General features: G+C 40.6%; 1 protein-coding gene across 2 annotated transcripts in view; it reads left to right on the top strand.

Annotated features, from left to right (window-relative positions):
- LOC135548814 (gamma-aminobutyric acid receptor subunit gamma-2) overlaps window positions 1-11,477 on the top strand; it is a 66,841-nt gene extending 55,364 nt beyond the window's left edge. Inside the window, exons 8-10 of one of the 2 annotated variants that reach the window (XM_064978759.1) lie at window positions 2,059-2,264; window positions 6,516-6,539; window positions 9,099-11,477. In XM_064978759.1, coding sequence (XP_064834831.1) covers window positions 2,059-2,264; window positions 6,516-6,539; window positions 9,099-9,377 — 509 coding nt within the window. In that variant the 3' untranslated portion in view covers window positions 9,378-11,477. Of the gene's footprint in view, window positions 1-2,058; window positions 2,265-6,515; window positions 6,540-9,095 lie in introns of both variants that reach the window. The other variant, XM_064978757.1, reaches the window with a different exon arrangement.
- The last annotated feature ends 3,450 nt before the right edge of the window (window positions 11,478-14,927 follow it).

The following is a 14,927-nucleotide window of genomic DNA, read 5'->3' as shown; positions in this document are numbered from 1 at the left end:
TAGCTGGAAGGATTAATGGCTGTGACATAATTCTTAATCCTTCAGTGCCATCCAACCAAATATCACAATCACTCCAGGCACCCCTATGGATATTACAACATTAATCTTGAGGCATGATGATGTCTCTCGTTTTGAATAAAAAATAGATAAATAACAACCAGATTAGCCTAAAGCCCTCATGATATATTAGAGTGACTTGTTGAAGAGCTGGAGTGTGTGTTTGAGGCAGGGATGTTGGAAGATGTACACTATAAACAGATATATGTGCTATCTGTGTGCTTCGTTAAAGGGTTTCCCCCGATGAAGTATCTCCCTCAACATCATCATGTCTCTTACATGCACCAGATGGCTGGTGGTAAGGCATGGTATGAACATATTGGCTGAATTCGAAAGCATGGATATGTTGTGGATCAAGCGAACCAAAACAGCTGGTCCCTATGCCATCCGTTATGGGAGACTACACGTCATACTGTGTCAATTGGTTGCAATTAAACAGACAGTGCATTTCATAATCCTTTAGTTTTGTGTAATCCAGTAATCTAACCCTTCCAGAATATTTTTTTCTGATCACTATACTAAATGATATTGTTTCATTGGGTTCCTTTTTATTTGGGGTATAAGTATGATGTGGATTATGTGTCCAGATAAAGCACTTTGGTATAACCTGCTGGAATGAAGTATGTAATGCATTTTAAACCCATAAGGATAAAATAGCAAGCTCTAGTCATTTGCAGAGTGCTAAAATTGTTCAACCATCCCCACTGTATATCATGCATATTTTATTTTGTTCAACCAGTCTGAGATTCCTCCATTCTAATAATCTCCTATGAGAATACATTTTTGTCCAGAAAGTTTATTTAGAGTTTTTGTATCTTTTTTTCCTCACATCTGTGAGACCATTGAATAGTAGATAAATCCTCAATAAACAAAGGCATACTCTCTCACAACTTATCATGTTAGTCTTCTATATCTCCTACATTGTTTAATGCCTCCACTGCACAATATCCCCAAATCCTAGAAAAAATGATGCTGCCACCCCGTGCTTTCACATTTGATATGGTGTTCTTCGGCTTGCAATCCTCCCCCTTTTTCCTCCAAGCATAACGATGGTCATTATGGCCAAACAGCTCTATTTTTGTTTCATCAGACCAGAGGACATTTCTCCAAAAAGTACGATCTTCGTCCCCATGTGCAGTTGCAAACCATTGTCTGGCTTTTTTATGGCGGTTTTGGTGCAGTGGCTTCTTCCTTGCTGAGCAGCCTTTCAGGTTATGTCGATATAGGACTTGTTTAACTGTGGATATAGATACTTTTGTACCTGTTTCCTCCAGCATCTTCACAAGGTCCTTTGCTGTTGTTCTGGGATTGATTTGCACTTTTGCACCAAAGTACGTTCATCTCTAGGAGATAGAATGCGTCTCCTTCCTGAGCGGTATGATAGCTGCGTGGTCCCATGGTGTTTATACTTTCGTACTATTGTTTGTACAGATGAACGTGCTACCTTCAGGCATTTGAAAATTGCTCCCAAGGATGAACCAGACTTGTGGAGGTCTACAATTCTTTCTCTGAGGTCTTGGCTGATTTCTTTTGATTTTCCCATAATGTCAAGCAATACAATACATCCACAGGTACGCCTCCAAATGACTCAAATGATGTCAATTAGCCTATCAGAAGCTTCTAAAGCCATGATATCATTTTCTGGAATTTTCCAAGTTGTTTAAAGACACAGTCAACTTAGTGTATGTAAACACTAATTCTCACTGTAATTGTGATACATTGAAATATAAGTGAAATAATCTGTCTGTAAACAGTTGTTGGAAGAATTACTTGTGTCATGTACAAAGTAGATATCCTAACCGACTTGCCAAAACTATAGTTTGTGAACAAGAAATTTGTGGATGGTTGAAAAACTAATGACTCCAACCAAAGTGTATGTAAACTTCCGACTTCAACTGTACGCCAACTGCCCAATTGCAGCTTCTTAAATAGGTCATAAATGGTATATGTAACCCTTTGCTGCTATAACGTCTTCATCTTGACCCTCTTGTCCATTGACAGGCATTACCACTGTGCTGACCATGACTACGCTGAGTACCATTGCCAGGAAGTCGCTGCCTAAGGTATCCTACGTGACGGCCATGGACCTCTTTGTGTCCGTGTGCTTCATCTTTGTTTTCGCCGCTCTGATAGAGTATGGAACACTGCACTACTTTGTGAGCAACAGGAAGCCAAGCACAAAAAAGGACAAGAAAAATAAAAACCCGGTGAGTGTTGTATATCCAAAATAAAGTAGGCCCACAAGTGGTAAATACAAAATTGTCAGATTTTCTGTCAGGGAACTTATAGCATATGTGTACATTTCTCCTCAAAGAATTTAACATTTGAGCTTAGAGTGTTTTCACAGAGTTCTAACCTTATTTCCAGCCTCTGAAAGCTTTACCAATCACTCTCACTGTATCACTGTAATGTTTAGCCAACTACTACTAGGTTCCCTTAAGGGAGAAGTCATTGTGAGTGCCATGCAGTCTGCGTGAGAGGCACGGGATAGATTGAACCTGTACTTAATCTACACCACAGCTGTGCAGTTGTAATTTAGACCTTTGTCACATGACCAGACGTTTTCTTAGGGGCTTCAAATCCCCACAACATCATGGTAGCTAAAGTGAAAGCACCTGAGTTAGCTAGCAAGGTACTTAACAGGCTGTGGGATGCTGCTGTTTCATCTTCTTTGTAACTAAGATTTGCTTTTGGATATAAATGTGTGCAGGATGAATGAGTAATGATCTGGATGTTCTCACCGAGGTTGTTCTCACTGAGGTTCTTCACATGGTCTGCCAAGATGTGATGCAGAAGCCTTTGACTGAGCTCCTTTTGATCTTCATGAATAGTTAAGAATAAAACAGGAAATCGAGGAAATTACATCCTTTAATTTCTCATAGGCTTTGGGTGTAAGGGTCACTCAGTGAGGGTGATGTGTGCTACTTCCGGCGCCAACAGAGATGGCCGCCTCGCTTCGCGTTCCTAGGAAACTATGCAGTATTTTGTTTTTTTATGTGTTATTTCTTACATTGTTACCCCAGGTAATCTTAGGTTTTATTACATACAGTCGGGAGGAACTATTGGATATAAGAGCAACGTCAACTCACCAACAGTACGACCAGGAATACGACTTTCCCGAAGAGGATCCTCTGTTTGGCCTACCACCCAGGACAATGGATCGGATCCCAGCTGGCGACCCAAAACAACGACGCCGTAGAAGGGGCAGACGGAGCGGTCCTCTGGTCAGGCTCCGTAGACGGGCACATCGCGCACCGCTACCGAGCATACTACTACCACAAGGTAGACAAAATCCGAGCAAGGGTAGCATTCCAGAGAGACATCCGAGACTGTAACTGTAAACCACATATCCTGAGGCTGCATTTATTGTAGCTGGGGATTTTAACAAAGCTAATTTGAAAACAAGGCTCCCCAAATTCTATCAGCATATCGATTTTGCTACCAGGCCTGGCCAAACCCTAGACCACTGTTATTCTAACTTCCGCGACACATATAAGGCCCTCGCTTCGGAAAAGCTGACTACGACTCCATTCTGTTGCTCCCAGCCTATAGACAGAAACTAAAACAGAAAGCTCCCGCGCTCAGGTCTGTTCAACGCTGGTCCGACCAATTGGATTCCACTCTTCAAGATTGCTTCGATCACGTGAACTGGGAAATGTTCCGCATTACGGCAAACAACAACATTGACGAATATGCTGATTCGGTGTGCGAGTTTATTAACAAGTGCATTGGTGATGTTGTACCCACAGCATCTATTAAAACATTCCCCAACCAGAAACCGTAGCATTCACGCAAAACTGAACGTGCGATCCAATGCTTTTAATCAGGGCAAGGTGACCGGAAACATGACTGAATACAAACAGTGTAGCTATTCCCTCCGCAAGGCAATCAAACAAGCTAAGCGTAAGTACAGAGACAAAATGGAGTCACAATTCAATGGCTCAGATACGAGAGGTATTTGGCAGGGTCTACCGTCAATCACGGACTACAGAAGAAAAACCAGCCCCGTCGCGGATCACGATGCCTTGCTCCCAGACAGACTAAACAACTTTTTTGCTCGCTTTGAGAACAATACAGTGCCACTGACATGGCCCGCTACCAAAACCTGCGGGCTCTGCTTCACTGTAGCCAAGTATAACATTTAAACGTGTTAACCTTCGCACGGCTGCAGGCCGAGACGGCAGGCCGAGACGCGTCCTCATAGCATGCGCAGACCAGCGCCTGCCACCATTGTTCCTGTTCCCAAGAAAGCTAAGGTAACTGAACTAAATGACTACCGCCCTGTAGCACTCACTTTTGCCATCATGAAGTGCTTTGAGAGACGAGTCAAGGACCATATCACCTCCACCCTACCTGACACCCTAGACCCACTCCAATTTGCTTACCACCCCAATAGGTCCACAGACGACGCAATCGCAATCACACTGCACACTGCCCTAACCCATCTGGACAAGAGGGATACCTAAGTAAGAATGCTGTTCATCGATTACAGCTCAGCATTTAACACCATAGTACCCTTCAAACTCGTCATTAAGCTCGAGACCCTGGGTCTCGACCCCGCCCTGTGCAACTGGGTCCTGGACTTCCTGACTGGCCGCCCCCCAGGTGGCGAGGGTAGGTAACAACATCTCCACCCCGCTGATCCTCAACACTGGGTCCCCACAAGGGTGCGTTCTCAGCCCTGTACTCCCTGTTCACCCACGACTGCGTGGCCATGCACGCCTTCAACTCAATCATCAAGTTTGCAGATGACAGTACAGTGGTAGGCTTGATTACCAACAACGACGAGACGGCCTACAGGGAGGAGGTGAGGGCCCTCGGAGTGTGGTGTCAGGAAAATAACCTCACACTCAATGTCAACAAAACAAAGGAGATGATCGTGGACTTCAGGAAACAGCAGAGGGAGCAGCCCCCTATTTTCATTGATGGGACATTAGTGAAGAGGGTGGTAAGTTTTAAGTTCCTCGGCGTACACATCACGGACATACTGAAATGGTCCACCCACACAGACAGCGTGGTGAAGAAGGCGCAACAATGCCTCTTCAACCTCAGGAGGCTGAAGGAATTCAGCTTGTCACCAAAAACACTCAACGTTTTACAGATGCACAATCGAGAGCATCCTGTCTGGCTGTATCACCGCCTGGTACGGCAGCTGCTCCACCCATAACCGGAAGGCTCTCCAGGGGGTAGTGAGTTCTGCACAACGCAAGCTATCTGCCCTCCAGGATACCTACTGCACCCAATGTCACAGGAAGGCCAAAAAGATCATCAAGGACAACAACCACCCGAGCCACTGTTCAACCCGCTATCATCCAGAAGGCGAGGTCAGTACAGGTGCATCAAAGTGGGGAACGAGAGACTGAAAAACAGCTTCTATCTCAAGGCCATCAAACTGTTAAACAGCCATCACTAACATTGAGTGGCTGCTGCCAACATACTGACTCAACTCTAACTACTTTAATAATGGAAAAATTGATGTAATCAATTTATCACTAGCCACTTCATATTATATAATGTTTACATACCCTACATTACTCATCTCATATGTATATACTGTACGCTATACCATCTACTGTATCTTGCAATCTTGATGTAATGTATCACTAGCCACTTTAAACAATGCCGCTTCATATGTTTTCATACCCTACATTACTCATCTCATATGTATATACTGTACTCTATACCATCTACTGCATCTTGCCTATGCCGTTCTGCCATCACTAATTTATATATTTGTACGTACATATTTGTATTCATTCCTTTACACTTGTATGTATAAGGTAGTTGTTGTGAAATGTTTAGGTTATATTACTGTATGGTCGCTACACTTGCATTAACATCTGCTAACCATGTGTATGTGACAAATACATTTGATTTCTAACCATTTTATGAAAAATAAAACATAATAATGTCCTATTTCATATTATGATGGTATTTGTTCAGATATCTTCATTATGCATGAGGACAACAACAGGTAATTTATAATCAATCTACTAAATGTATGCGCACTGGAACTGATTAGGTAATCTAAGGTATTTTAAGTTAGATGGAGAAAGAGAGTATAAAGCACTACAAATCCATATCCAATGTGTTTTATTTAGATACAAATGCCATTAACTGTACAAAAAAATGACATTGTCTTGTTTTGGTGTAACGGGTCAACTTTGAGCCTTACTAGGATCAATATCACCCCTAAACCATTGATGTCAAGTTTGTTTTTATCATGGATATAGCACATCTCTAAAGGTAGATTTGGCTGGAGATCAACCTGGTCTCCAGTGTGATGTGTCCTGTCATGCACCTTCCTCTCTCCTGTATGTGTGTCTCTACAGTATACTGTTCTCTTTCTACTTTTGATGTTCTTTTGATGTTCTCTATGTTTTGTTTATTACATGTGTTCTTTTCTGTGTTGTTCTCTTTTAATTCCACATATTCTTTGTTTCCTGTTGGGACAAAAGCTCCTCCGGCTCTTTTCCTCAAAGGTATATTGCCTTCAGTTTCAACTATTGACTGCATGTGTCTGCTGCATTTTTGCCTCTTTCTGGCCCCAGCTAGCGCATTGCACTGCTACTTGTCTGTTTTAAATACCCTTTATTTACCTTTACCTTAGAATCTCTTTCCGCAATACTATCAAACAAAGTGCTCACAGGAAAGTGCGGAGGCAGCCAGACGTACTTGTGTCGTGACAATATTGCGCTCTTTCAACCAGTCCACACGTCGCTAGTAAAAAGATGTCACGCAATGGTTTCATTCTGGCTTTTTTTCCATTTCTTTCTGCCTCACACTGTGCAATTTTGACTGTAAACCGGTGGCATCATTTTCTCCGCTATCATTTAACCTACCCGTGTATTTGTGGGGCTTTTAACCTGACGCTTCCTATAGAGTCAGCAGAGCCTTAACAGACTGAAGTAGACAACCCCTACACTGTGCTAGGCCTCATTAGTAGTGATCATCTTAACGGCTACACACGCAGCAGAGTAGATTCAGCCCCAGTAATCTTCAAACACTCACAGTGCAGAGGGTGCTACTGAAGAGCTATATTTAACACTCAAGTAAAGAAGATGGTGTGCTTTCAAAACCTGAATCACCCTTATTCTATGGTATGAAAGAACATTTCTTAATGGGGTCATTTGACTGAATTTAAATACCATTAGTCAGAGAATACTGTAAGTCAACATTTGAACCAGCCATTTATAGGAAGGGCATTTTCTATAGATATTTTAAATGGACAAACAATCAACAACAAAAATGTACTACAGCTGACACTTTAAGCTTAGATTAAAGTGGTACGGATCCAGAGCAGATGCCTGTGTTTCCTTCAATCATTCCTCCCTAGAGGTTGTCTACTTTCATCTGGTTAAAGCTGCAATGCCACTGTTTTGTTTCGCAAACCCCGGCCACGCTGCAGTATCTGTGTTTGTTACACTGCTTGAGCTAGCTCCTACCACACCCTTCCTTCTCCCGTGCAACGCCACTTTGAGAACCGGGTCACATGACCTGATGCTGCTCCCTGCTGCAAATCCCCCGGCGGCTGTCAATCAATCAGGCAATATTGTGGAACCAGCCATGTATCGTTTTCAAAGGGACGACAATAACTCTTGTGTTCTAGTGCTGGGCAAATTTGAGCTGCAGGGAGCGAGTTAAAGTCAAGCTTTTATGATGACACATGCCTTAAACAATTTACCCCAATGCTTATGGCATTTGAGAAGTGGTACTTGACACACATATGATTCATTTTATAAAGACCAAATATTCGGAAAACAGTATGATTACCTAAACATAGTACTGGCACGGCATCACATTGTAAATATAGCTACAGTAAAGGCTCATGAAGAGCAAAAAGGCTTTTGAAAGAGGCGTTGGTCTCCGTTCAGTCAGTAGCGATTCCATTCAGTTTATTTTCAGCGGGGCAATACATGTAACTACGTCATTATATTTCTAAGTGACTCATACAGAAAATATGATGCTGGGTCAGAGAAAGCTCATTCTTAAAGTTGCGATAAAAGCCCATGAAAATGCCCTGTTTGAATGCTAATTGTGCCTCTTTTGACTGATGGAGCAAAGGACTCGCTGATGTCACTGACCTATTTTAGGAATCATCCGAAATAAAACGCTGTGCCCTGAAGTGGTGAGCAGGCTTAAATGGAAGTTGATTTAACCCATTTAGGGACAGGAAAGGGAGGATGGAGGAACAGTGAGTCCCTGCTCAGGAGTCTTTCTTATCATACAGCTTAAATCATGAGCGATTTACAATAAATTCCGATTTCCTCCCTCTGAAATCCATACAAGGGCATCCACGTACAGAACAAGAATTGGTCCCGCTTTATTTGAAGTGCATCTCATGAAGTCTTCATAAAGCCTTCATATAGACTTCATAAGCACTACATAGATGCTTCACAAATAATCTATTAACAAATGTCATGCTCTATAAAGATTCATAAGGTGGCATACGTGTGTGACATAACCATACAGATATTTGTTCACATTTGCATGAAATACGGTTAGAGATGATTTGTGACCCATTTATGTAGTGCTTACAAAGCCTATTTAATTGCTTTATGAAGCCTTCCTAATATTCACTTCAAATAGTGCAGGACTGATGTAATTTGAGTGAATCGTAATGCGAAAGGGGACTATGGTTTAGCTTTGGGACTAATGATAACCACGATACTCCTCGTGTTTTCCCATGATGTGCAACAGCAGAGCTTATAATGGGTTGCCCAGCACTAGCATCATCTTTCTGCTAAACAAAGCAAAACTACACAATGTTTCTGACAGAAGCTAAACTTCTTTACCCTAAGGTGTAATTTGCATTACGTGTTCCAAAGGGAATAGTCCATTGTCATCTTTAAGCCACTCTAATTAAATGCAGGTGCCACTGATATGTAAACATGTATTTGCTGACATGCTTAAAAAGATCCCATCGGCAAGTGAAGGTGCAAATTACATTTTGTATACTAACATAAAGAGAGACTAAATTAGGTCCCCTGTGCTGCCTCTTAGACTCTAGTCGCTAACTGTGCTCTCTCTGTTATAAGCAGACACCTACGGTGGACATACGCCCTCGCTCAGCCACCGCCATCCAGATGAACAACGCCACCCACATGCAGGAGCGGGATGAGGAGTATGGCTACGAGTGCCTAGACGGCAAGGACTGTACCAGCTTCTTCTGCTGTTTCGAGGACTGCCGCTCCGGGGCATGGCGGCACGGGCGGTTGCATATCCGTGTCGCCAAGATAGACTCGTACGCTCGCATCGGTTTCCCCACCGCTTTCGGTCTCTTTAACCTGGTTTACTGGATCTCCTATCTCTATCTCTAGATCCAGCGTGTAGCCAGACTTAGAATATATGTTCTGCTCCAACTTGACCATTTTTTCAGAAGGGGACCCACTGAAATGTTTTCCTTTTGTTTCTGTTTGATTTTTCTATGTTTGTTAATTCATATTTCTCATAATTTCTTTATATGGTTGAAGCAAAAGTTGTAGCAAAACCATTAGGCATGCAGGGATCTGGAGTCCGATAGTGGGGACTACGACTGTGCTTTGAGTAAGGCAAGAACCTAAGTTCACCGTAGTGATTCTGCAGGACTACATTTTCCAGATTCCCCTTGATCAGATAATTGGTTTACGTAGAAGGTCATCGCAGTCAGGGCCGCTTCAATGTTGTTGTTTTTTGTATCTGCCCTTAGTCAGTATATTTGATCACAGTAAACATTTTCACGGTAAACAAACTTCATTCAAACTGAAAAAGTATTAAGGCATGTTCAAGATTTCTTGCATTAACAAGTCACGCATGCGCCGCAGAAGACAAACGGAAGATTTGACATCAGCTTATTTTCCCCATCTTTTAAAATATGCATTTACTTATTGCTGTATTCCATCCATCCAAAAAAACAAAATAAGCTAAATCTCAAGCACTTTAATAGCTATGTAGGTTGAACAGTAAGTATGATTTTCAATGATAATTTGATAGCTAGGTTTCTTTCATCTAACTGTGAAACTTTACTTTTACACAGTTAAACATGCATTTATTGAATGTGTGGTCAGGAGCGCTAGAAAATACTGTTTATGGTCAATGGTCAACTGTACAGACACTGTATATATTTTATTATTATGTAGTGGATTTCATTTATTGCATGCACCTTTCAGGCCCAAAATCAACACGTTTTAAAGGGGCAATCCGCAGTTGTTACATCCATTTACCGACACATAAATTAATGATATTCTCATTGATACTTGAAGTTATAAAGGCCTTATGAGCTTACTTCAACTGTCCTACCCCATCCCAACCCAGCATATAAGCTTGTTTTACTCCAATGTTTATGAACATTGTAAATGTAAACAAACACTGTTTAGCCGTCAAAATATGTTTAAATCCATAATTTAGATTTCATGGATGGTCAGTCCTTGCATCAATAACCCTGTCTGTAAAATTTCTTCAGGCCCATCCCTCAGCTTTTTACAAAGACAGAGGTGGGGTATCTGTTTGTTATTGTTTAAACTGTGGATAGCCCCTTTAAGGTCTTCTATTGTTGGCTATGGATACAAAAAAAGAACACTGCTGATTATCCATCTGGATTCCGTCTTACTTTTTAGGAAAAGTCGAAAATGAGACAAAGTCAGATTTTGTCTTATAAATTAACGTTAATCTCGACCAGTATGTATTACAAGAGGATCAATCCAGACCTTACAGGGAAAACGTTGTTACATCAACTTTTATTAACTTTTATTATTGCTCTGAGAAACTCTTCCCTTTCAAACACTTTGCTATTGATGGCTATCTTCAATTGACACACAAGTGTGCTGTCTCCTTTGGGAAGTGTGTAGATAAGAAATAGGCATCAAAAACAAATGTATGGTTTTCTTACATCAAAACATATTTTCTTACATCAAAACATATTCTGCTCCCTTTCTCTCCCCCACAACCACTTGGTGGAAGTGAATTTCATGCAAACACATCAAGCAGTGTTTTACTTCATTCAGCTGGCACATTTGAGGGTCTACAATAGAAGCGGCTGTAGTTCTGAATGCGTACACCCATCAAAATGCCAAAACTCTCAGTGACAGAAAACAAACTCCCATTTGTCATAAGACTGAACTGCATTACTTAGTCACTGCATTAAAACAGGATCCATTCCATCTGTCTCAATGGGTGGTTTAGAGGGACTTAAGGCAAAAACAAACCATTTAACTTGAGGAATATTGATGAACATGACAGCTCCGTGGAGAAGAAAGCATCTGCTTGTGACCCGACCAGATGCATAAGCCTTACTCTCTTTGAAGAGAAACACTGTGGAAATTACAATGATCTGACGCTGAAAATGTATTGAAAGATCTGGGAGAAGTTCAGGAATTTTTTTTTTGTTTGTTTATTTTGCTTTTCTGTGTTTACAATGGATCATTAAATCATTAATGTGTCAATACATCATTACTCATTTATAGTGTGGCACATTGTGAATGTCAACATAAGTACTCAAACTATTTGTGCTTCACATCATATGCTAATGGAACGCTTACAATGCAACTTATGGGGTACTTGTATACCCAAATCATGGCCAACGTGTTCCAAAAGAGTACCTTAGCTAAAGGCAGCCAGAGGATGTTAAAGCAGTGCTTTAATCTAGACCAGGGTTTCCCAAACATGGTCCTGGGGCCTCCCATGGGGGCACGTTTTGTTTTCTGCCCTAGCACTACACAGCTGATTTAAATAACTCATCACCAAGCTTTGATTATATGAATCGGCTGTGCAGTGCTCAGGCAAAAAACAAAACTTGCCCCCCTGGGAGGACCCGGGACCATGTTTGGGAATCCCTGATCGAAATGAATAAGTCATTTTACTGTACATATTGTAAATCACATGATATTGTGTACATAGTAGATCACAAAAGGAAACAAACACTTATCAAACCCTTCAATTTGTGAAAGGGGCAATGATATGTTTCATTTTCTTCATGTATCCCCTTTCATTGATATCATTATTATCATTGCATTATGCTGGACTGTGTGGGATATTGAAGGGCAGGTGTATTCTACGAGGTCCGGGGCCTGCTGGTTTTCTGTTCTACCTGATAATTATTAGCACCCACTTGGTGTCCCAGGTCTAAATAAGTCCTTGATTAGAGGGGAACAATTAAAAAACTGTCTTTGAGGTCCAGAGTAGAGTTTGAGTGTTGTAGGGTATTTTTCAAGGAAATCATTGTGTTTCCCTATTTAGAAAGCCCTCAACGAAACAGAGATGGAGAATGTCCTTTGTCAACAATATCATAGAGACATAATTTCGTTCTATAATGAATTTATCTTGTTGTTGTTGTATTTTCTATGTTGTGGTCTACATAGGCTCTAAAGACCAGTTATAGTCTGTTCACTGAATGGTATGACTAAAAAGGTAGGTGGCGAAGTTACTTACTAACCAGCCTCAATTGACAATATCTTTTCAGACATTCAACTGTGATATTAGCTACTCCCTGAGGTACTGAACAGACGTGCTACTCTAGTCTAAAGTGACCGTCAGAGTTTCTGCATTAAATTGTAAAGTTTCTTAGCAACAACTGTACTACCCATTGTCAGTTGAATGAAGTGGAAAGTGAGTGGAATTTGAAGCTCTTCCCCTTGTGCATTCACTAGTGGTCCTCTATTTTGTACCTGTTGCGAAGCTATCACTCAGTACAAGGTTTTGTCTTAAGGGTGTGTGTGTTTTTTTCTCACTTGAACAGAAAGGAATGGATTTTTTGGCCACTTGGTAGTTTACTTCAGTTGAAATGGAGAGGAATGTAAGGGTGTGGAAGAACAACTTTAAGTGCCAAACTTTGACACAAATGTGATACATCTATTCAGAAACCCATAATGTTCAATGATCTCTTAGTCAAAATGAACTGTTATTTTGCGAAATATGTGCGAAATGGGAGAAACGCGTTTTGTGTTCTTCGAGAAATAATATTTAACAGATATCATTTACTATTAACACATACATACACAAGACATTATTTGTATACCTTCATTTACCCTTATTACATTTCACAGACACTGTTATCCAGATCAACTTGCAGTAGTGAGTGTGTACACTTTCTGTACTGGTCCCCTGTGGGAATTGAACCCACAACCCCTGGTGTTGCAAGTGCAATGCTCTACTAACTGAGCCATACGGAACATTATCTCATGGTCTATAGCTTATGAACAAATATCAAAGCACAAGGACCAAACCGTGCATTAGCTTTATCTTAATGCCTCTGTCTCAGAGACACACTTTTCATCCATTCAAGTATAACCTTTGATAAAGAGAATGAGTTAGCATCTTTTTTTGTTTGTTTGAAAGAAAGGCTGAACGAGCACATTCAGAAAGTAGAGATGTTTTTAACTGTGAGAAAGTAGTTACTGAGGTATCAAGTGTATGTATGTGGTTTATAAATACCCAATGACCAACCAGTCATATTGAACGGTGCTGGCATACTAAATTTGATTATTTATACCAACTATTTAAATGTTGCTTTACTATACACAAAAAACATTATATTGTATTTTTGTGATTTCTTTATTTTCTTATGTTAGTTTACACACATATGGTATGATACATACAGTATTACACATAGTTAAAGGTTTTGGAATTCTCCTGGTACTTTGAAGGAGATAATCATAAAAGATAGTGTGCACACGATGTATAGGTCAATCACAAATATGAATATATTTAAGATTTATTTCATGTGGTATTGCTCAGCTTATTTTAATTTGGCCTCCATCTATTCGACCATCTCATGACCTAATTTAAATTAGAGGAGGACAGAGCATTCAAAGATAAAAGAAGACAGAGATATTTTATTTTGGGGAAACTACAAATAAGACCTATTTGAAGAGCACATGTAAATAATTTCTATAGTTATATACTTTGTCAGACTGGAGTAAAAAAATACACCAGTCAAAATTTTGGACACAGCTACTCAGTCCAGTTTTTTACCCCACTATTTTCTACATTGTAGAATAATAGAGAATACATCAAAACTATGAAATAACACACATGGAATCATGTATAAACAAAAATATATATTTTATATTTGAGATTCTTCAAAGTAGGCACCCTTTGCCTTGATGACAGCTTTGCACACTTGGCATTCTCTCAACCAGCTTCACGAGGTAACCTGGAATGCATTTCAATTAACAGGTGTGCCTTGTTAAAAGTTAATTTGTGGAATTTTTTTCCTTCTTAATTTGTTTGAGCCATTCAGTTGTATTGTGACAAGGTAGGGGTGATATACAGAAGATAGCCCTATTTGGTAAAATACCAAGTCCATATTGTAGCAAGAACAATTCAAATGAGCAAAGAAAGATGACAGTCCATCATTACTTTAAAACATGAAGGTCAGTCATTCCGGAACATTTCATGAACTGTGAATGTTTCTTCAAGAGCAGTCGCAAAAACCATCAAGCTCTATGATGAATCTGGCTCTCATGTGGACCGCCACAGGAAAGGAAAACCCAGAGTTACCTCTGCTGCAGAGGATTTCATTAGCGTTACCAGCCTCAGAAATTGCAGCCCAAATAAATGCTTCACAGCTTTCAAGTAAAAGAGACATCTCAACTGTTCAGAGGAGATTGTGTAAATCAGTCCTTCATGGTCGAATTGCTGCAAAGAAACCACTACTAAAGGACACCAATAATAAGAAGAGACTTGCTTAGGCCAAGAAACATGAGCAATGGGCATTAGACTGGTAGAAATCTGCCCTTTGGTCTAATAAATCCAACATTTTGATTCCAACCACAGTGTCTTTGTGAGATGCAGAGCAGGTGAACGGATGATCTCTGCATGTGTGGTTCCCAACATGAAGCATGGAGGAGAGGATTTGATGGTGTGGGGGTGCTTTGCTGGTGACAAAATCAGTG

The sequence above is a fragment of the Oncorhynchus masou genome, chromosome 11 (genome assembly GCF_036934945.1).
Source record: "Oncorhynchus masou masou isolate Uvic2021 chromosome 11, UVic_Omas_1.1, whole genome shotgun sequence".
NCBI lineage: Eukaryota > Metazoa > Chordata > Actinopteri > Salmoniformes > Salmonidae > Oncorhynchus > Oncorhynchus masou.
This window is presented reverse-complemented; position numbering and strand designations above follow the sequence as displayed.